Source organism: Periplaneta americana, chromosome 10 (genome assembly GCF_040183065.1).
Source record: "Periplaneta americana isolate PAMFEO1 chromosome 10, P.americana_PAMFEO1_priV1, whole genome shotgun sequence".
In the NCBI taxonomy this organism is placed as follows: domain Eukaryota; kingdom Metazoa; phylum Arthropoda; class Insecta; order Blattodea; family Blattidae; genus Periplaneta; species Periplaneta americana.
In genome coordinates, this window is record NC_091126.1 from 8,601,085 (window position 1) to 8,623,390 (window position 22,306).

Consider the following 22,306-nt stretch of genomic DNA (forward strand, 5'->3'; position numbering starts at 1 on the left):
TAATTGATTAATTTGTATTTTTACTGTAACATGAGTTATATGTATACACAATCAATTTTCAATTTCAATTTAAAAGTTTGCATCACATTGAAATTAATTATCCTCCAATTTTCTTTTGTACTTTTATACATAATGATCATGAAGATCCAACACCATGTATAATACATTGCTCATTTGTTATTTGCTCAATTTGATCGAGGTTCAGATTACATATTTTATTATATCTGATGATGCCCAATAAGGCGAAAACGTTAATATATTTCATATTCATATAGCAAATAAACATTTGCAAACAGATGTGTCTTATGATTGAAATTTATATATACTTATTTTATTCCATTTTATTATAGAGTTTATTATCTCTATACGCCTTAACTGGATTCTGTAATAATTTCAATTTTGCCTGTTTCTATCTTTCTACTAGCATGCAAAAATCTTCATCAAGCCACGATTTCTTTTTCTTAGTTTCATAATAACCTATGCTCTGTTCAGCTGCAATTTTGATATTATCTCGGATATTTTCCCACACGCTATTAACATCTAACTTCCTCAACTTCGTCTGAACTTGCTAATACGGCAAACCTATTTGAAATTTCGACCTGATAATGTTGCTTAGTTTCCTTGTCCTTTAATTTCGGAATATTGAATCTTCTAATATTAACTTGTTGCTCTACTCGCTTGGCCACTGATAGTCTTTCTCTAAGTTCTCAAATTACCAAATAATGGTCACAATTACAGTTCGCCCCCCTGAAAGTTCGAATGTCTACTATACTAGTATGTCTTCTTTTATCTATCAAGATGTGATCTATCTGCTTATGTGTAAATCCATCTGGAGAAGTCCAAGTTTATTTATCTTTTTATTTGTAATAATGGATAAAATTAAAACAAAACCAGTGTGTCATAATAGCTTCTGTGTTGGCTGTTGTGATACAACCAGAGGGCTATTCTGATACAATGCTATAAATCTGGCCATATTATACACAGCATTGAAGTAGGCTATTGTGATAAAGAGAGATACTTAATGTATCACCTGTAAAAGTGTGGTTGAAATCACATTAAAATTGACTAAGATTTAGCGACTTTTGTAGTGACCTCTTTTCCGATAAAAATTTATGTAGTTTATTGAAACTAACGCTCACTGTCATTGCTAGAAAATTGCTGTACATCCAAGTACTTTTAGTGTGCAATGAAATAGATTGAGAAATTTATGATGCAGTTTGAATTGCTGAAATAAATTAAAATGAGTTTTTAAATAATGATTACTATATTTTCAAAAGTTATGTTAAATGTTAACAATAAGAAGAAAGACTACTACGGTAAAATTGTTACGTAAATAAGTAACAGTAAGTTCATGTGTATTTTTTAAACTTAGAGTCTATTGTAGATGCCAACATGTCAATTTGTCAATTCAAACATCCCTCAAGAACTGAGAAATCATGAAATATTCTTCAAGAGGTGATACATTATTTTGTTTGAACATATATCAAAATGGTCAATTTCTTTCATTGTGAACATAATATCACAATAGCCCTAAAATGTGTATCACAATAGCCCTTCTCATTAACACACTAATTACTGCCAGACTGCTCAACATTCACAGCTTTTCTTTACACGAAAATGAAGCTGACACTATTCTGAGTGAAAGGAAAATTAAAAAATTATCCTATCATCATACGTTCAAGAACAATAACAAAAGTGGCCGAGTCGCTGGTAATGATTTTTTTAACTTTGTTCAGTATTGTTTCTTAAAGAGCATAAATGTACTTATATAATAGCAGTTTTAAACATTTTCAAATTGAGCCTTTGGTACATTTTAAAGTGTCTGTATCATATTAGCCCTACTTGGCCCTATTTTAAGAACCCTCTCAAATACAGAGATTGTTGAACGTCGAAAATTAACATGGACAAGAAATTGCCGAAAGTCTTGTCTGGAGCCCGCTATCAGGGACACGGTTCTTTGGCGTGCCGTAAACGTACGACACTGAACACATATTTACTTTCCTCCTGGAGAAAACAGTGCTAAGATTTTTATCCACCCTCTTTAGGATTGGTGTATCATTTACGTAGATGTTTGATGGAAATTGGGTTGATGTTCAGTTTTTGGATGCTTTTATCGATTTTTTATATTTTCACGAACGCATTTTCGTTGTCATATAACATTACACACATATGCTGTAAATACAATCTAATTAGCAAATATTTGCCTTTACACCTTCTATAGATTATAAGGAACATTTGTCATCGTATAAAAACCGGACCCTTCTGGGGATAAGATGCCAGAAGTCTCTAGAAGCTTGGAATGCCTAGTCGAGTACGAATTCCGGTCCCATTGTTAAGAGGCCGTAGCTGAAACTGTATGGATAGCCATTCCTTCCTTGTAAGTAGTAATAGATAAAAAGAGTTGGCCTGACATAAAATTATTATCGGAGACGTGCTATCGATCTTAGCAATCGTACTGCGTCAGCGCCATGCGCACACCTCGCGTCGATTGTTGCGTTGTGTTTCGGTTCTTGAGGAAAAGACGAAGGGTGGAGCCCTGTCAGTATCTCCACCATATCCTCGTGGTCAACGATTGCTCATAATTGACCCAAACGCCTCCTTCAGGAATAGACCTAATATCCTGAACATTTTGATCGATAAACAATTGAAGGTGCATTTACGTTACATAAGGATGATGACTAGTAGAGAATGGTGGAATGACGGCACAGGAAACGGGGCACCTTGCGAAAACTTGCCTCGATAGTCTCTATATTCCAGATATTTGATTTGGACTCGTTTAAGCTTGAAACATGATTTTTTTTTCGTAAAATCTCGAGTTTCATCATCATCATCCTTCCATGTTTGGGATCTTGTTGCCTCTTTAGAATTAATTTATTTCTGAAGCTCTTTTTCTTTATGACGTGCGGTTTACATGTGAACTCTGAATCCTGTTAGACGCAGTCAGGGATGTGTGTACAGTAGGGTGCAGATATACAGTTTGTAGCGTTATGGGAAGGTATATTTTTTCCGATGTTCTCTCCAGGTAGATTGTTGAAGTGGTGGTCTAGCGCAGACCATTCCAACACAGCGTTTGAGGGCTAGGGCGCCCTGACGCTGCCCTGTGTCTGCCCTGGGCGGACCCCCACTCCTCTCTGTCGCTGCGGCTGTGGTGGTGTACGAATGCATGCGATCATCAACTCTTCTCGTCTATTCTATGATATTCTGCAGGCATTGCTGGATTATGAGTTCCATCAGTCATTCATTCATCCATATGGTGTACTATCGTTTGTGCTTAACTGTTTGAATAAGAATGAAGAGAAGAGCGTCTATAGTCGGTTCAGGATTTAACAGCTCTTGGAAGGGCTTGTATCTTGTCTAATGTGACGACAACAATGTTCAATGTTTAATATGCCATATCAATGTACGGGCAAAAACGTACAGCATTAAGCGTCACTTTGAAGTTAAACATTCTGATAACCACGCTCATATTATCGGCGAAAAGAGGAAGGCATTAATAACGAAACTAAAGGTCGAAATGCAATCTTCTTACGACGAGCATTTCAAATAATTAAGCACTCTAAGGGCAATATGATTAAATTAATGGTTAGGTTATAAAGTAAAGGTATCCCCGTAACATGCCATGAAGGCACTTGGGTGGCATGGAGGTAGAGCCCCATGCTTTCCATGACCTCGGCACTAGAATGAGGTGGTGTGGTCGGCACCACGCTCTGACCGCCTTTTACCCCTGGGAAAGACCAGGTACTCAATTTTATAGGAGGCTGAGTGAATCTCGGGGCCGTTCTGAAAGTTTGGCAACGAGAAAAAATCCTGTCACCACCTGGGATCGAACCCCGGACCTATGGTTAGGTTATAGTAAGTTTATTTTGAACAGTTTTGAACATTTGTCAACAATGTATGGGAATTGTTACAAAACGTTTGTTAAACTGTTAAAGCATTTTTTGTCGTTTAACTATGTATTTTTTGTCTAGTGACGAAGTCATTAAAAATTAATTTTCCCTTTCTTTCGCAGCACATTGAGCAAAGTTCCGAAAGAGCTATCCGTGCTAGCTATATTGTTGCCCTAAATATCGCTATTTTCTGCACCATACACAGACGGCCTAGCGTCTGAGCTATTAAAACGACACGGAAGTTTTCTTTTCTGCGCGGAGTGTCGATCTAGTCATGAAGATTCAAATGTCGATTTCACTACACGATTTATGTATATATTTATCTGTTATTTACGTCATATTACCATTTTTTTTTTTTTTTTTTTTTTTTTGCAGTTTTGAATTGCATTTCGGAACTATACAACTATACTAGCAACAAACCAAATAGCCTGAATTTAAGGAGCTCAAATATTCTTTATCTTGTCTATCAGTGCTCTGGTCTCCGATCATGCGCAGTGTCTTACATGTGAGACTTAAGAATATTCCATCGTCTCATTCTTTTCTTGTGGAACTGTATATTAGTACGAAAACATCTCGACATGTGCAAACTCGCGGTATAGGCCCGCCATGTACTTGTGAGTGCTTCAAGGCATTATGTATGGAGAAAATACAACCTATATTTCGTAATTTCTGGGAGTTGGGTGATTATGACCTCCAGAATGCCTATATTTCTAAGCTCATAACCAGTGTTGATGTGAACAGATGTCGCATTAAGAACAGGCCGACCTCTCTTTGCTGGTTTTGCCAAGGAGGTATGTCACGCCAATAAAGCTCACTTCTGATAAAGTAAAGGATCTGAAAGCTCTCCTTATCTATGTGCCACAGAACGTTTCTGGATGACGTGATCGGCAAACAAAACGTGCAACTAGCAGTGCCCGACTCAGAGGAACATCTTCATGAAGATGATGTAATGGGTTATTAGCACCTCCGTTCCTAGAACAAGTGAGACCACTTTTGATAGCAAGGGTAATAACATGACAGGCATCTACTTATTTTCATTTATTAATAATGTCAGACACTTTGTGTCACATCACAGTGCGATTAAGTGTTTTTGTTTATTATTATTATTATTATTATTATTATTATTATTATTATTATTATTAATGTCTGTCACTATTGAGTTCATTCTACGCCCTTTGCTTTTCTAATATACTGTTTTTAAATTATTTCCATAATATTGATGAATTCATAATGTAGCCTAATCTGTGATCATTAGAGATCGGAATTTTAGGCCCTAAAAAGTGGCATTTTAGGCGCCTAAAATAGGCTTTTAAACTTCTTTATTTAGGTTCTATAAAATAAAAGTGTGCTTTTTTGTTAAAGAATGTCATTAATCTAAGATTCAATATTTATTTAATGCAACATTCTAGGATTAAAAGAAACTTCCACATATTTCACAAGGATACACACGCATACACAGAATGAAGACATTCTGTCTTTAAGTTAGTGTTTTTCATTCACCAATCGCATTTCCATAGTTTGCTTCACAATAGACGATCAGCACCTATTGTGGCTATGTGTCGCTCACTGCTGTACTTACAAATGGTGAGAAAAAAGGAAGGGGTACACCTGTCTTGGAATGTAAGAGAATGCTTATTTGGGTACAACCCAGGGAGTTTGTGTTAAATTTCTGACAGACAGAGGAAGATATAATAATAATAATAATAATAATAATAATAATAATAATAATAATAATAATTTGTCTCGTAGGAGTTCTTTTATATGTCACTAAATCTACTGACATGAGCCTGTCGCATTTAAGCATACTTAAATGCCATTGACCTGAGCCGGGATCGAACCCGGAACCTCGAGCACAGAAAGCCAGCGCTATACCGACTACGCTACCCAGGCCGACTGAAAGTTGGAATTTAGGATTGAAATATTGTAAGAATGAAAAGGGGTGGCCCGGAAGTATTTCTCTATTGTGTTGTTCACTGCTAGGAAGGAGTTGTTATCCGTCTTGGAATGTAAACGGTACAGGATGTTAAGAGAATCAGTAAACAGTTACGAAAAATGATGCAAAAATGGAAAAAAAAAAAAAAAAAAAAAACTTACAAATAGGCACTAGCGTCGAAATAGGTATTTTAGGAACTACAAAACCCCTTTATTTATACCTATATTTCCACGAAAAATATAAATATTAAATCTCAAGCCTGTATGTATCAAGGACAAAAATAGGTTTTTGCCTAAATTCCGCTCTCTAGTGATCACTATTAAGTTGGAATATGAAATTGGACATTTAATTGCAATTTTCAGTAAAGGTATTAGTTTTCCAGTGTACAAAGTGATTATCATTATTTACAGACATGTCCTTGGCGGCTTCGCCCTTATGTCGTTTACAGGTAAAATACTTTGAACAGCGATTATCTCCACAGGTACATTTGGCGGGTTCGCCCTTCTCTTACGGAACGCCTCATTTCTTCTGGCCATTGAGCCAGTTTAGTGGCAATTGGAACTGCATATATGTATTTATGTTGATACTAGCTATACATTTCTCTAACTTAGGTTTCGGTGTTTTTTCTTTTACGTTTTTCAATAATTAACTGTCTCCAATTATGTCAAAATTAAATTAAACGTCACTCTACCGTCAGGCACGAAAAATAGTTTCGAATGTGAACTTGATACGGTCACATGCTGGCGACATGAAATTGTATCTAAATTACTAGAATAAAGTTAAAAAGAGAGTATTCGAAGTTAAAGAATTGAATCTGAGAAGTCTCTTAGTTTATACTGTGTGATTTGTTTTCGATAATCTTTTTTCGTTCATTCTACTCGTATTACGCGATATTTGTACAATTGTTGACTTGTATCTATTTTATATTATATTGCAAGTATTTTGAGGTCCCGTCTTATTACTGCTCTCTTAACCGAGAATAGAATTTTCGTTTGTACCGCAGCTACTTTACTTGTGCCGATAACTGATTTAATATCATGGGTTTTGAAACCGCACTTCGGTGTTTCATAATTTTGAATTTAATTCCTTATGTTAACCTTTAATTCAATTTTCGCGTTGTTACGCCGACTCAGAAATGTTGATATATCGTAGTCGTAGTGGTGTGAACTATAGTGTGTCTACCTCGATCCAGTGCTTTGTCTCCTAACGCTATTTTTAATCTAATGGCCGTTTTCTGTTGTAACGTTATGGTTTAATTCTCTGCGCTTTGATAGAAAACGTACTTGCATGCTTTCACTCTCCGCTTCAAAGTGGAGTCTACGAGATACTGGCGCTTTGCTCTCAATGTGTCAGTGGCAGTACCTACATATAATCTACAGTTGCAGTCCATGAGAATGAAGATCTCAAAATAGCCCCTACGCTCCCATAATTCAAGGTCGTGATCCAAACATAACTTCAGCTGTCAGCGGCGGCTCGCACCTCCCAGGTCTCTGAACTATGTGTCTAACTTTTATACAAAATCTTTATAAACTTTCAAATCATTATTGCTACCGAAATAAATACACCATGATACAGTACTTGTTCTCTTTATACATAAAAATGGACCTTTTTTTTTTTTCTTTTTTAGACTCTTGCGCATTAAAACGACGAGATAGAAATATTGTGAGCTTGGTTGGTCTTCTCGGAGATTCACTCCGTCTGAAAGACATTGCCCCTAATTACAATACTTTAGCCAAAATTAGTAGGCCATATGTGGCCCACGTTGAATTAGGGTGCTGAATACTATCTGCAGTCGAAATATTCATAATTTATTGTTGCAGCTCGGCTTTGTGTCATGTTGTGACATACATATGTTGCATGGAAATATGCAGCGTTGAAGACGAGCGTATTCTCTCCCGAGCTGAAGAGGTGGCTATTCCGGAATGAACGATTCCGACAAAGAACGTCAGGTCTGAACACCTTGTTCCGAAATAAGAGTCAGAATTTCTGTTGATGGTTCCTCATGGAAACTCCACATACTCTTTCCGATCTCCTTGTCTGGAACGCTCCAGTTACTTTCCCAGAGACCACGACTGTTCCAGCCAAACCGTTTCTTCGCAGCTGGGCATGGTAGGGGAGCGCGGACTTTTCGAGTCCAATGAATTTGCAGGTCGCTTCTCAATAACTGAACAATCACTCTCAGCAATAAACTGAATTTATATTTTTTTCTATTCATATAGAAAAATTAACCAGCAACGTTTAAAATTGTAAAGTTATCGTATCAGTTATATTCCAAAGTCATTGTTAAACGACATATTCAATGAGGAAAAAAATAGAAAAATGATATATTTGATTAATTTATAAATTTTGTATAACGTAATAGTGCAGATGTAGCTAAACTAATCTCAATGTTTATTAATTATTACAAATAAAAATGAGACTTTAATAGATATGATTATCGCATAGTATTAATATCTTCTATTTAATACAATGGATGGTCGAACCAATCGATCGTTCCATAAATTACTGCACATACACGTAACAGAACTGTCATGGATTGAAGTGCATTATGGGCTGGGATTTTGAAAACTGAACAACATTTTGGTGATTATTATGTCGTGTCAGACGCTTGCTGTTATTGCGGAACTGTTCTTTGGAACTAATTCTTTGTTGGAATCGGAACACTCGGAAAAGTAATTAATTTTCTCAGCACTAGTATGGAACATGTCATAATCCAGCTGTCCTAATAGCTCGCACGATACAGGTGCGTTGTTTAACCTATATTCGGTGTTAAAAACTTAGGTATCCCATGTAATGCCTCAATTATAGCATCGATATTGATAATTGGTATGGATTGTAGTTTGGGAACTATATTACTGTCCGTCCGAGTGGTTACGTCGCAAGGTCGTCGAAACGGGTAAATCACGTGACAGGCCCTATTTACTTAACGGGGACCTTTTCTTTAAATTATTTTAAACAGTTTTATAATATTACGTGGATTTCTAATTCCTTACAGAAATTATTTTCAGAAAAGACCCTAACAGCCCAGCCACTGGCCTTGAAGAGGGCCAGCAGAAATGTTTGGGGGAAATCGGGATGCGAATAACCACTCGGACGGACAGTCGATAAGAAAATTAATGTTTTTGGGTTAAATTTTGTATAAAGAAGGAAATAGTGTCATGAAAAGTGTTTAATATTTCTACAAACGACGAAAACTAAGTTCAATTGGATAAAATAATTATAAAATAACGTAAGCAGATTAGGACTAAATTGAATGTGGCAGGAAATTGGTGCAATTAATATAAATTCAGTAGGTCAAATTACAAAGGAGTGGAGTAATGAGATAGCGATACAAGAAATGAATAATTTCGAGGGAAAAATTGTTCCGGAGCCGGGTATCGAACCCGGGACCTTTGGTTTGACGTACCAATACAAGAAATGTTCTGCAGTTCAAAAAGTCTAAAGTAATAAAAAGATTATAAGGAAATGAAAATCATATGGGTAGGGCCTAGCGTGGTGGAGATTGCGAATTTGGATGTTAAAAAATAGAAGAGGAGGAAATATATGAGCCGTTCAAAGCAATAGTGGTGTAAGTCAAAATTGGGTAATGAGGTTTAAAGTAAAAATTCTATAAAATGCAGCGCAAAGTAGCAATTAATATGTCATTCGTGCTATCCACTGACTACTAATAGTTTAAATAAATTGAATATTAATTGCTACTTTGCGTTATATTTTACAGAATGTTTACTTTAACCCTCATTACCCATTTTTGACTTAGACCACTTCTGCTCTGAACGGCTCATATGTCCTTTCTGCAATCAAAAAGACGACGCGATATACATTTTATTATTTTGCCCGGAAAATGAGAGAACAAGAGAAATATTTATTGAAGAACTATTACTGAAACGAAATGTAGAAATAGTGTATAGGAAGTTACGTTAAACAGTAAATGGAAGACAATTGAAGTAACTAGGAAAATTTTGTACATAATAATGAAAAAATTGTAAGGAAAAATAAGATATAAACATACGTATATTAAAGTAAATAAGGAAGAAGAGTATTTGTTAAGAAATAACTAGAATAATTGTACATATTGTAGGGTATTTAATAATACAGAGCGTTTATTATATGTACTGGCCGGTGGCGCGGTGTTTTGCTTCTCGGCGGCTGGGCATGTCGCAGCCGGCCGCACTCGTACGTTAAACCCGCTACTTAAAACGTGTATAAAATCATAACTTGTAGAAAATTCTGGAAATGTCGTCATTCCTCGGCTAAATAGGCGTTATATTACGAAAACAAATTTTGATTTACACGACCACCGTAATGTTTCTTATTTCATTTGCTCTACCTGTATATACGATATTTAACTTCACAATGACTAAAATGCCCAATTTAAAAACAATGAAGAGTAGACGAAGTGTGTTCTACCTATTATTCGTCTTGTGCTGTCAGCACCCAAACTCCAATGTACACGATGTGGATTTTCAGAACACCAGTGTTTACACGACCAGTGAGCTGCGAGTCTATTAAACCTTCAGTCACTGATGAAAATAACCTTTCACAATATCGCAGTCGTGCTACTGGATGCCTTGTTGTAAACATTGGACACGTGTACACTTGTAAGGCTTCAGCTTTAACATTTTTGTTATTTTATGTGCAAAAGACACTGAAACTCCTATTTCTTGTGCTAATTTCGGGAGTGATTTTGTTGGCGACCGTTCAAGATGTGCGCCAATTTGGTCCAATTTGTCCTCTGTTAGCACTGTACTGTTGTTGTTTTGCATTGAACCAAGTAGATTGAAATCTGTTCATAATATCATGAATTGCAGTTCTTGAGGGAGGTAATTGACCAGGGAAAATTTGAATAAATTCTGCACGAACACGACGAGCTGATTCGTATTTATAATAAACTTTACACACGAAAATGCGTTGCTCTAAAGTCAGCTGTCTAACCATCTTCGCGGACGAATGTATACTGCCCCGAGAGAACGGCATATTTATGCTGGGGGATTGATGCTTGCCGCGGCCGAGAGCAAAACACCGCTCCAGCGGTCTGTATATACAGTACATAGAAGCCCTGTAGTTAGTAGCAAAAATGTGGGTTTCTGGAAAGCAGGAATGTAACAAGACCACAGTCAATGGATGATACAGAAATTGTATACAATTCAATTGAAAAAAAACATACATACATACATACATTTGGTGTGTTTAATTTTTTATCATGTGTAACTTAATATGGCGACGCCGCGAAGAGTGCTTTCCGAACACACATTGACCAAGTGCTGCTTCATCTGTTAATGGTGTAATTTGTCTCGCGAGTGTACGTGTATGTAATGTATGTATGCTTATGTATTTACACTGCAAATGGGCAAATGCCCCGAGGCAGGGATTATTTTATTACAGACAATAATTACAATTAATATTAATAGTTAAATAACCTAATTAACAAATAAACCTAATTTCCCATTAGAACCTAACATCTATGTGTATATACATAAATATGACATGCACTTGTATATTATTTTGGTACTGATATTCTTTCGCTACTTTCACTTCACTGACACTTTAGAACACATTTCACTGACACTAACTTTTCCTTCTGAAAATCCTTGAACTGCTGATACCTCGATAACCTTTCCTCCTGTCCCATTCCTCTGTGTATTGCGATGGCTGGGAAATTTTGTTCGGTGAGAAGTTGAGCTGAGGCCATGCACCGTTGCACAGATTTAACGAAGATGACAACCTGATTGAACTCTAAAATGTCAAGCAACTCACAGAGTTTCATATTTCGGCTATATATAATTCTTTTACATGAGACTGCACAGAAACTTTTTCACATTATGTAGCATAACAACACTTTGTTTTCGCAATTTCCTACCTCTTCCAATCACACGAGCCCTTTTCTTTCACGCGATCGGACACAGAAAAGCATTGCATTCGGTACATAGAAAATAATGACAGCCTCATGGACTGATGGAAACGGGTGCGGCGTAGCTCAGGGTAAGGAGCTGATTCCCTAGTTCATTTTAGGTTTCCGAACTTACGGCAATACGCGTACAAGGTAGATCTTCTGTCTCATCTCGCAGTTACAAATTTCACGAGCGATGAATAACTCCGCAACTGATGGAGCATTGTTACAAATAAGAAATGACCGACACCAACTGAGACTTAAGGCTGGTTCACAATAAACCGGGAACGAGAACCAGAATGAAAACGAGAAGCAGAGGACGTCAATATGAAGATTTTTGATTCACAATAAACCGAGAACGTAGACGACTATGCATATCGATATGTATGTCAATAGCGATATCTAAGTCGATATTACCCATTCTGATGTTATTTGTGTATAATTGACCAATGGCGTTCTCTCATGAGTACAAGGCAGCGAAAATAAACACAGGTTAACCAACTTCGAAATTTCAACTGAAACATTTCATTACGTACGGTACTATAAATATGCCCATGCATCTTTATTATCACAACTTATTTCAAGTCTACCATAACGTAAAATAATTAGAGATGAAACGTTTGTAATAGAAAAAAAATGAACACAACAGTAGTTATTGAATTGAAGCATGAATATGTAGTGTGTAATACAACCAATACAGTAATAAAATATGATTCGCTTCCGATCGGTGTTCAAAGATGCAGCTATTGAAAGCCACATATTCTCCGTCATTTTCTCATTTTTATACGAGGCGCGCCGCTTATCGTAAACGTGAGGATTTTCCTCAATATTAGAATCTCATCATGCTCCATGATGCATAGCACAGAACAAAATAATGCATAGGTTATGTCACGGTCTTCTTGCTACAAAATATACGACAAAATAGCTTTTACATGGCAATAGAATGGATGTAGTGGACTGTGATCGGAAACGTGAACGCCAAAGTTGAAACTTGCCCAACTCTCCGTTCCCGATCCTGGGCTCCGGCAAGCTTTTCGTTAATTGTGAATCCTCACATTTAAATGTATACATTTTAGCAATTTTACCGTTTTCGTTTTCGTTCCGATTCTCGTTTCCGGTTTATTGTGAACCAGCCTTTATGGTCCCCATACCCTTACACTCCGCCTGCAGTTCAGGGATTGTCAATTCAGAACTGCAGATCAAAGCTGAAGCAGGCCACACATTATTCAGTCCGAGCCGACAGTTGAACTGACAGTCTGGTCGAACAGTCCCAGGACTGCAGTTGGACTGTCTGTTCACCACACAGTCTGGCAATCAGATAAGTCGAAAGTTTGATTTCAATTCCATTGTGAAAATGGTGCGCACCGTCACAAAAACCAGAATCCAGATTGAACACAAGACGAAATATTAATTCAACATTAGTAGAACCTAAATGTCTCACATCTGCTGGTCTAAAGCATAGCATAAATTTTGGCCCTCGGTTGTACAATGCTTTAACTAAATTACACCCAGAACTTCTAACATGTAATCCACTAACATATAACAAGAAAATTAGAAACGTGTTAATATCTTCAATTTGATTAAATAAATTTATAGCCTATGTGTATGAATTAATCAACCTATATTATATTTGTATTCTATAATTTTGAAATATATATTAGTCCTACTTTTCACGTGCGATATTATTCTTCTCTAGTGTTAATATTATATTATATAATTCCATTGCCGCTGTAATTATATTTTAGTTCCTATTTTATTTTACTTATTTATTTTTATTATTATTTTTTTTTATTTTAATATTATATCTGAACTGCGACCGAGCACGAGCGCTGCTCATTCGGTCTCAAATTTTGTTAATACTACTGTATTTTTTTATATTGCTTGTATTATTTTATTTCTATTTCTCTTGTTTGTTTTGTAATTATATTCTTTATTCTGTATATTTAAATTTAAATAAATTAATTAATTAAATTTAAATAAATAAATAAATAAATTGCTTCTAATGTTGCTGCTCTTAACGTCAGAAGAAAATCGAAAACGGCTGTTGACAAAAGAGTGGTTGTTAAATCGTGAAAATTTACCACACGTGAAGCTTTTGGAATGTCTGCAAAATACTACCACTGGAGATTGGGAAAATTTTTAAGAATGGATGAAGAATGTTTCGAAAAATTATTGAAAATGATCAAACCTTATATACAGAGAAAAAATACAAGTGTCTTCATTGTCTATGATCTTGCAATAGGTCACCAATTTTTCATATGTTGTAACTTTAGTTTTGTATTGCTATATGCTTTAAATCCGCTAATAAATGTGTGATCACTCATAGTAGAATTCATTGTTAAAAGCCAAAACTTTTACTCGATCTGCAGGCACAATCTGCGGATATACGGACATACACACACAGTTTCGCGTCAGTTTTACTAAACCTTTCGACGGCCTGTGTGTGTATGTCGCAATCTTAACTGAAGGCCAGATCTGTCACAGTTCGGACTATTACACGCAGGACCACGGCTTATACTGTCGGTGACTCAGGAGAAGACGAGAGCGGACTGAGGAGGAAGGGATGTGAACAGATAACGTATGACAACACATGCAATATAGTACTGCAGTAAGCGGAAACATTAGGTCTCCTTCTGTTCAACGTAGCTTTAATTTCCATACTCATTGTTACTCATGTTTCCTGCACGAGTAATAACCTGGCTACTGGGATGCTTATCTGAGCGATGTTTATAATAATCAACAGCGATAGTCAAGAAGGTCACATTCTTTCCGCTCGTCTTCTCCTGAGTAACGGACAGTATGTGGTGTCCCTGGACGAAAAATTGTGTGGAAGCCTCATTAAAGTCGTGTAAATGACATATTAACTTGTCTGAGGATAGGTAAAATTAACTAGGCCTGATTGTTTGACTTTACACAAATGTAATAATACGAGCTACATGAACATCCATTTGTCTTGCTTTCTCTGTAGCAAACATGTCACGTCATTGGAGTCCATTTCATTAAGTAGAGGTCTGTATCATTTTCCATGCTGAATAAAGAAAGGTATGCTATGGAGCCTGTGTTAATCTCAAGCTGGATCGCGAATCTGAACAGTTTAGTGACGGTATCATAAGAAGACAGCAATCAGACAACGATGAAAGTTTGTCGACTGCGGGATATGAAATCGCTCCTTTGTGTTAGCTGGATTTTTGGTAATTTGCCACAGCTACTGTATAAGATTAAGCCTTAACATTTTTGTTGGCTGGCATGTATTTCCTGAGCATTCTCTTTTGTTTCACCTATTTCCTTAGCCTTTTCCTCGTACTCTTCAAATAAATCTCTCTGGATTCTACAAATAATTTAAGACATCTAAGTGATGCTACTGCAGGACCAGTAACCATCACCAGGAAATTTCTTCGTAATCTTCCTCTTGTTGGCAGGATTTTTATTTATTTTAATTTAAGCTACGCACTCGTCAGTTTATTTCTAAATAATCATTGGATGCAGGAGAAAAATAACGGTAAAAAGAGGATGACATCCAAAATAGAAAATTAGCTCTAATGTCTTCTTCATTGTGGAGGTGTGTAGAGTCCCATTCTATGAGGACACTGGAGCAATCGCCCCGATCTCCTCCAGCTGAATCCGGCATTGCTAGTGTCGACGGCAATTCGGAAGGCGGTAGTCTGCTAGCCTTTGCTTCGAGAGAGACAGATAGAGAGAGCAAGGCAGCGTACGACATTGCCACATCGTACTTCACGCACACGTGCAATACAAATAGCGCAGGAGAGAATTTAAATGATCAAAAGACAATAATGATCTTAGCCGTTGATTACTGTATGACGACAAACAAACCCTCTTTCCTTCACTAACAATATTCTTTGCACGGTTCTCAATCCACACCACATGCTTCTGCAGTCGTTTCTTGTGCATTGGCAACGTTGCAGCCAGCATCAAGATGGCCGGCAGCGTTCTGCTCGTCAACGTTTTTAAAATAATTATACACCTTAAACACTAATTTTCCGCGCCTGCCTGTGCAATACTTGTCTTTTTACAGTCTCTTCTTCCATTTATTTATCTCACACACGCACAGAAAATGTTAGTTTTACTTATTCAATGTATTAAAACACTCACACGTGAACAAACGAACTCGGGAAGTACTTGTTATAGACTGATTCCCATTGGTTCTACTGTACAAGCTTGTGACGTCACATACCAGAAATGCTACGGCGCATATAGCAACTGACCGCCTTCCGAAATGCCGTCTAGTTCTAACGTCTTTAACTAAAGGCGTTTTTCTGAGACGATGAAATTAAATGAAGTGATAATGGAAGAACGGTGGATTGAAATTATCAGTGAAACCGAGAAAATCTTGTTGCAGTCACTGGGTCCGCAGTGTGACCCTGATTCGAGCCGAGGTTAAAATCAGTTGACCTACTAATTTCGTTAAATTTTTATGCATATTGTTGCCGAGGAAGTTAATAGATAAGGTGCCGCACTTCAATACTTCAATTTAAAGAACTGTTGATAAAAAACGCTAAAAAACCCCACACTATTATTCCTGCATATTTGTGAATGTTCACATACATAGGTATACACAAACGTGTACATAACACGTGCATATATTTCGTATGTTCGTACTTGTAACAGAGTTTTCGCATTTTATTCGAGTGCATATAGCATTCAGTATCGACAAAAGTATAGATTCCGTTTGAAATGCATAATATTGCAGATAGTGTCGAATCTGTATCTTGTTATATGGACATAGCTTCGAAAACAGTGTCGAATCTGTATCTTGTTATATGGACCTGTTTCTTGATTTTGTTATTTTCATTCCTTAGTGAAACAAGTAATAGTTACAAAGGTGCTGAAAATTCTGAAAGGTTGTGTACATCTAGATTCTTTTGTAATTCCATTATTTTGTACCTAGTTTCGTAAAGGTGCGTTTTCATTGGAAACGTTTATATAGAACTGTGCAAGACATTTTGTACCGCACAGATCTATTCCATACAAAATAAATGATAGTTTACATTGGGAATGTCGGCGCCACAAAATTGGTACGCACATTTAACATGTTCAAATTATAGAAACACTCTTGTTAAATTTACGGTTAAACAGACTTTAGATTTAACGGACACGTCTTTGCCCCCAATAGCTTGTTTACTGTACAGTGTCTGTGAGAATCCTAAACCAATCTCACATCTGTAGCAACGAGTGTGTGCCATCGCCATTATTATCGCAGCCACGGCCGCCACTGTGTCTGGGCAAGGCTGTTGGCCGCGAGCCCGAGCCCGAGAGAAGCGAACATTTCCGCAGTTGTGTGATGTCCGCGAGGAGGATGGCATGGCGTGCGAAGCCAAGCCCGCCGTGTTCGCGTACTCGATGCGCCTGGAGTGGCTGGACATCGACGGCCGGCCCCGCGTCAATACCTCGATGAGAGTGGAGTGGCGGGGCGTAGACTTCAGGGAGCGCCGAGCGCTGTGCGAGGCCGCCGGAGCGACGACGGCGACCGCCGCGACCGCCGCGGAGGCCAGGACGGCCGGCCCGCCCCTGGCGCACGCGGCGCGCTGCTTGCTGCACCTGGTGGCGCTGGCCGCGCTCGTGCTGGTGCTGGGCCGCGGCGCCGGCCTCCGCGTGCTGCGGGCCCCGCTCGAGCCGCACCGCTGGCAGCTGGACCCCCTCGTGTGCGACTGGTGGGCCGTGGACCCCCCCGAGTCCTGCCTGCGCCCTCGGAGATGCACTTCCGCGGGGGCGGTCCTGCAGGGGTGAGTGCGCTCGGTCGATCTTGCTACAAACACGTTGATCGCACATTCAATCCTGTAATCTTGTTTTATTTCACGACGCTTTATCAACTTCGATGGTTATCTAGCGGCTGAGTGAAATGAAGGTGATAATACTAGCGAAACGAGTCCAGGGTCCAGCGCCGAAAGCTACCAAGCGTTTGCTCATAATGGGTTGACGAAAATATCTTCAACCAGGATTTGAACCCTGGACCGCTGTTTTCACGATCAGACGTCTTAACCGTTACTACATAGCAGTGAACTTCTGTATTGTTGTAAGATGGTTTGTGACAAACAGGAGAGCAAGTATCACGAAGTTGATAGATATTTCCTCACAAATTTTACGCGTTTCGCAGGAATGTAGTGCATGTATTGTTTTATTACGAATAACACTGTCCTTCATAGTTTATTTCTTTCGAGACATCTATACTAATAATAAATCTGTAGCCGAAATTTTTCTGGTAATTTTCGATTTTCCAAAAATAATTGGTCCTAACATATATAATTAATCACCCTGAAACCGAAAATCGCTTTTTTGAAATTTTTGTTTGTATGTCTGCCTGCCTGCCTGCCTGTCTGTCTGTCTGTCTGTATGTTTGTTACCTTTTCACGCGATAATGGCTGAACGGATTTCGATGAAAATTGGAATATAAATTAAGTTCGTTGTAACTTAGATTTTAGGCTATATGGCATTCAAAATACCTTACTTAAAAGAGGGGTTATAAGGGGGCCTGAATTAAATAAATCGAAATATCTCGCTTATTATTGATTTTTGTGAAAAATGTTACATAACAAAAGTTTCTTTAAAAATAATTTCCGATAAGTTTTATTCCTTGAAAAATTTTGATAGGACTGATATTTAATGAGATAAATGAGTTTTAAAATTAAAATAACTGCCATCTAAGGCCGTGTAATGAATTAAAAAACAAATGACTTTGCCTATAAGGGGCCTTGGATAGCAACAATTGAAAGCTATGAAAGATAGCCTACAGATAATGTTTCTGTGTTTGTATGAAGTAATATCGGAAGCTAAATTAACCGATTTGTATAATTAATTATTAATTCACCATTGGAAAGTGTAGTTTCTTTAGATGGACATAATGTTATTACAGTAACTTCTGAGTGAATCGAGGACAGGTAAGATTAAAATAGCTTCTTATGCACAGAAAACTAGATAGGCTATTCTGTACATTCGTTTCCTGTATTTCGTAAAATAATTTTTATTACCAAATGATTATTCTCCTTTACCAGTTTTGATAACAAAAACACATAAATTTTGCAGTAATATATTGAATTAGATGTTATCACCTTTATGAGAATTGTGACTTCGCTTTTCCCCTGTACTCTTCATATACATATGCATATTGAAATTATTTATAATATTTTCATATTTAGGTACATAGTCGATATTTGAAAGTGAAATGAATCTTTTTTTTTATTTTTAGTTGGTTATTTAACGATGCTATATCAACTACGAGGTTATTTAGCGTCGATGAGATTGGTGATAGCGAGATGATATTTGGCGAGATAAGGCCGAGGATTTACCATAGATTACCTGGCATTCACCTTACGATTGGAGAAAACCTCGGAAAAAACCAACAAAGTAATCAGCCCAAGCGGGGATCGACCCGCGTCCGAGCTCAACTTCAGACCGGCAGGCAAGCGCCTTAACCGACTGAGCTACGCCGGTGGCTAAATGAATGTTAAAATACAGAGCGCGGCAAACAAGATTTGATCCATGGAACGTGCTCGCCTTCTAATCGCCGGCAATTGATAGCCAAGGACGCCTACTTACGCTAGTCTGCGGATATACACTGGATTTAAATTACCAAACTGTGGTTAGTTTCGTTGGTATTCTCACAAGAGGCCGTAGTCGTAAAAATAGCCATGATTAGTTACACTACTGAGCAACGAATATTCATTCTGAAGATCTCTTAGCGAAAAAGTGATGCGTGAAATATTTGCGCCAATTTCGGTTACGGTTTTCAGAAACTACCCGACCGTCTAAGCACTGAGCAATGTGTCCTTGAACTGTTAAGGAGTAGCGTGAAATGGGCTCCGTTTTAAACAGTGAAAAAGAAAATGTGCAAAGAGAGCCCTCACAGAAAATCTTGACGATATGTGCAAAAAAATTGTGACGCAACGATCTGTTTCAAGAGAGCTTAAAACGCTTAAGTTTTATCCGTATGAAATGTCAGTATTTCGTCCGCCAGAACAGAGTGACCGAGCATGTTACCAGGGTCAAGTCTTCTTTGCCGCGCTCTGTATATTACGCTTTTCCTTTTGGTTCACTCACGCATAACAAATATGTACTACACCAAGTACAGTATCTATCCACAAATTACCTCTGATTGAGGTTCTGACTGATATGTACTTGACGATATTTGTCAGAGGAAGAACAATTTATTGTACACATCTGAAGTCTTATTAGTATAATAATATGTTACTAGCCAGCGATGTATGCAATGGATCGTGAAAGGAACTGGCCACCCTACCCATTATCTCCTGGATTAGTTGCCTCATGAGTGATGTCTTATGAGGTTCAAATCTATCTAAACAACAAAAACTATCCACATACTTCCCCACAAGAAGAGCCCAGAAGAAAACGCAAGACTGTACTACAAGTTTGAAAATGATGCAAAGTCCCGCTGAAACTAGTCACTTGAAATACCACATATTTTCTATATTAAACACAATGAAGTTAACTGAGTTGTTAATTTAACAAGTGTAATAATATCATTAGTGATATACAAGTGTCAAATGTGTGTAAATCAAGAATGAATATTAATTTATTTACTAAAATTGTTATTTTCATCTGCATCATTCTCAGATAAACTGATTCGTACTGTAGATACGAATATGAAAAAAATGCGTCTAATAATATTGGCTCAATCGTGCATGGACGGACAGACAGAATGCCAAAATCTACATTCCTCGAAAACCTGGAAATCAGTTAGGCCTATTATAGCATGACAATAGTTATTTAATGACCTGGTGTGGATGTGGGTCAGTGTCGAAATTCAGCGTGAGTGAGAAGTGGACGACGAAGCCCTCGGTCTGGGACAAGATTCCTGTACGTGCCGTAAATTATTTTCCTGTAATATAATATCATGGAAATATATGTCTGCAAGTCTCTGTTCATATGCATTGTAATGTGAAGGTAACGGAAATCCCTTGCTTTGCTTACTTGTAAACATAAGTGATTCATTGGAAGAAGATAAGACACCAAAAATGATCACCGTATGCACATTGCTTGTATAGGTGTAAGACCACTTAGAACAGTGGGAGGTGTTGTACACCTGTGCAGCGCGTATGTATGAGTTCAGTTAGTTTGAGCTTCACAGTGGACCGAATTGAGTAGCAAAGTTTGGGAAATGAAAATTGCTCTAGAGTTTGCGCGCGCGCGCACGCACACACACACATACATACACACACACACTTATTTTGCACATTTCTAAACTACTTCGTCTCCTGTGCGCATCTTGAACGTTTCCTGTTTAAATATATTTATTTGTATCTGTTTCATATACAGGGTGATTTACGAAGTATGATCCGAGCTTTAGGAGTCAGGTCTATACGTAGGTCATATTGAGAAAAAAGTCATGTGAACTTTGGTTCATTTATCCTTTTTAAATTTATTTGTAAGACTCCACACGTCGTCGTACTGTGAACCAGGCTTACTTGTATCCGTCTTAATACAAAAAGTGGGGCCTGCACAAAAGGGAGTGAGGTTTTTCCGTGACGTGAAGTACGAGGAGAGGAGTATAATCGGTCAAATCTGGTGACATCAGCTGTCGATAATTATACCTGAATTCAGCATTTCGCAATCCTACATTGGAATATATTCCTTTAGAGACCAGGTGACATATTATGTATATTATCAACATAATGGTTCCTCCAGCACTTTTCTCATACAGTAGCAACTCACCTTGTGTACCAGACGAAAGTACAAACAAAACAATAATTTACTTCGTGTCCGTATTGTAAACGCTACTACACTCATCAGCTTTGCCGAGCTACGAAATGCTACGCGCTCGATTCACATCCGTGCGGCCAAGTACGTTGAAGTGGAAGAAGAAATATTTGGAAATCTGCTTTCAAATTGAGGTATACCTATTTTCTGTTTATTTTAATTGATTCCATTTAATTCTGCTGCAACCACCTCTGCATTCATAGGATTCAATAACTGCAGCTTCTTAAATATTGATCATCGGACCTATGTCCATATGGCATTTTTTGTTCACATTGACCTATAGAACTGAGTCCTGAAGTGTGGGTCACTCTTCACGAATTACCCTCTGTACTGATCCAGGAATTTGTGATTGAACAGTTTCGGCTATATTTTTTGTAGAGATTTTCCTTCCTTTTTCAAGTTCTCTCTTTGACCACGAATTTGTAATTAATTTCTGTTTTTCACACTTCACTAATCGCTTCATATTGTCATACAGCTAATTTCAGTCGCTATGAAGGCTAAACTGACTCAGCGCATGGAGGGCAAACTACCTCTTGTTATAAAGTAATCATTACACATACACGTTAAGTACGTTATGTGTGTGTGTGTGCGTGCATGCAGAGAACTTTTGGAGTCTCTCACCATCTTCTGCTCAATCGTTTAGGTCTATACGTAAATGAATGGAAGGATTTTCGCCGATACATAAACAATACTTAGTGTTTTCGATACCAGCAAATACTTTGTTATACTACAGGAAAGTAATTTAAGCAACACGCAGTGAGACTTTTTTAAGCATACGTGTATCAGCATGTTAAGCCCCAATTAGGTGAAGTATAGGGAAGGGGAAGTAGACTGTTATTGTTGATAGTTGTATCTTTACTGAAAAACACA

At 37.7% G+C, this 22,306-nt stretch overlaps 1 protein-coding gene across 4 annotated transcripts in view; it reads left to right on the forward strand.

Moving 5' to 3' along the window:
• LOC138707417 (SRSF protein kinase 3-like) overlaps positions 1 to 22,306 on the forward strand; it is a 179,955-nt gene that overhangs the window by 111,941 nt on the left and 45,708 nt on the right. The window contains exon 1 of one of the 4 annotated variants that reach the window (XM_069836807.1): positions 16,941 to 17,448. The exons of the other annotated variants lie outside the window; for them this stretch is intronic. Within the exon in view, the coding sequence (XP_069692908.1) occupies positions 17,027 to 17,448 (422 nt within the window). The 5' untranslated portion in view covers positions 16,941 to 17,026. Of the gene's footprint in view, positions 1 to 16,940; positions 17,449 to 22,306 lie in introns of those variants that run through there. 4 annotated transcript variants of the gene reach the window in all.